At 53.6% G+C, this 1807-nt stretch overlaps 1 protein-coding gene across 1 annotated transcript; it reads right to left on the minus strand.

Annotated features, from left to right (window-relative positions):
* Positions 1-390: 390 nt before the first annotated feature.
* Positions 391-912, minus strand: MONBRDRAFT_16063 (uncharacterized protein; the record flags this gene model as incomplete). The annotated part of the gene is made up of 1 exon (XM_001744598.1): positions 391-912. A coding segment is annotated over one exon (522 nt), but the record flags the coding sequence as incomplete, so codon positions are not given.
* Between the last annotated feature and the right edge of the window lie 895 nt (positions 913-1807).

The following is a 1807-nucleotide window of genomic DNA, read 5'->3' on the forward strand; positions in this document are numbered from 1 at the left end:
TTGGGGGGGGGGGGGGGAAGAGAGGGAGAGAGGGAGAGAGAGAGAGATGGAAGAGAAGTACCGCAGATAGAAAGCGACCAGACAGCGGCGCAATATACCTGGCAGCTGTTGCTGGGATGTGGGCCTGTGGCCACGCAAGTGGTGTCGGCGATTCGGCAATAGCCGCTGACGATGGTGGGGCAGTAGCCGGTAGCCTTTTGACATATGCTGCAGCTCAAGGCACAGGGTCCAATGCAGTTCTTGCAACTCAGCGCGGCTGTCTCGTCCTGGTACGTGCCATCCGCACAATTCTACAAAAGATGCCAGGAAAGTCATGCGGCGGGCAGTCATCTACGAGTGTCACTGGGAAAGATGGCACAATGCGAATGCTAAAATGCCGTTTTGTGTCGCTTAATGACTGACCTTGCAGGACGATTTGCCGGGCTGGTTCTGGTACTTGGCTACCTGGCAGTTGTTGCAGTTGAGCTGCCGAGTCAAGGCTTGGTACTTGCCAGCGGGACAGGCTTTGCACGTGGCTTGGCCCAAATCATCATTGTAGTAGCCCACTGAACAGTCTTTGCAAGAGGTCTGGCCGGTTTGATCCTGGTATTCACGTTGTGGGCAATCGGTACAAGTTGTCGTGCTGACCCAATACTTGCCCGTATTGCAGGCAGAGCAGGCATAGGCCTTGGCCGAGGGCGCCACGGTGCCCGTGGCACAGTTGATACAACTCGAGGCACCCGTTGAGCCTTGATACTTGCCAGGGTCGCAGTTGTAGCAAAATGTTTGACCCGTGCTGCCCTGATAGGTGCCCTTGCCACAGATTTTGCATGCCGACTGCGCCGTCTGATCGGCATACTGTCCAGTGGGACAGTTACCACAGCCGGACTGACCCGTACTTGGTTGATATTTGCCTCGATCACATGCCACGCAGCTAGTCTGGCCCGTGGAGCCCTGGTAGTAACCCGCCGAGCAACTCACGCAACCGCTTTGGCCAGCCGACGCCTGGAGCAGAGACGATCAAGGATTAATCAACACACAAGAACGAAACAGAAAAAAAAAAAAAAGAAAAAAGAAAAAAAAAGAAAAGAAAAGTAAACAGAAAAGAACAAAAAACACAACCCATAAACAAGCAAAATAGCACAGCTGAATAAACACGCAGCCGAGTACAAGCGTGGTGGGAGAAGATGAGAGAGACAGACCTGCACTTTTCCAGCCGGGCAGGATTTGCAGCCGGCTTGACCAGATTGATCTTGATATTTTCCCGGAGGACAGGTAGAGCAACCGGTGGCACCAGTGGACGAACTGTATTTGCCCGTTGGGCAAGATTTGCAAGCGCCCTGACCCGTTTGGTCGGTGTACTTGCCGGACCCACACGAGTAGCAAGAACTCTACAAAAACATTCACACCAGGCATGAGAGTGACCGCAGAGGTACCAGCAAAGTCAAGTCACATTAATCGCGCAATGTCTTCGGTGCCAGACTGTTTGTACGCTGGTAACTCTAACCTGGCCTGTGTAGGGCTGATAGGAGCCCCTGCCACAGCTTTTGCAGCTGGAGGAGCGAACTTGATCGGCATAGGTACCAGTCGGACAGGAAGAGCAGCTCGTTGAGCCAGCACCGCTGTATTTGCCCGCGGAACAAGAGTAGCAGGCGTCCGTGTTGGACATGGTGGATACGGGTTTGTTTTGATAGTAGCCAGCGTTGCAGCTGCAGTAGTTGGTGTAACGGGGACTGGGGCAGAGAAGGTAGATGGTAAGCACGAATGACATTCTCGTTTGGCCATGGCTTGACAGATTGAACGATAATACGAGGTGGGTGGGGGGGGG

The sequence above is a fragment of the Monosiga brevicollis genome, genomic scaffold (genome assembly GCF_000002865.3).
Source record: "Monosiga brevicollis MX1 MONBRscaffold_6 genomic scaffold, whole genome shotgun sequence".
NCBI lineage: Eukaryota > Choanoflagellata > Craspedida > Salpingoecidae > Monosiga > Monosiga brevicollis.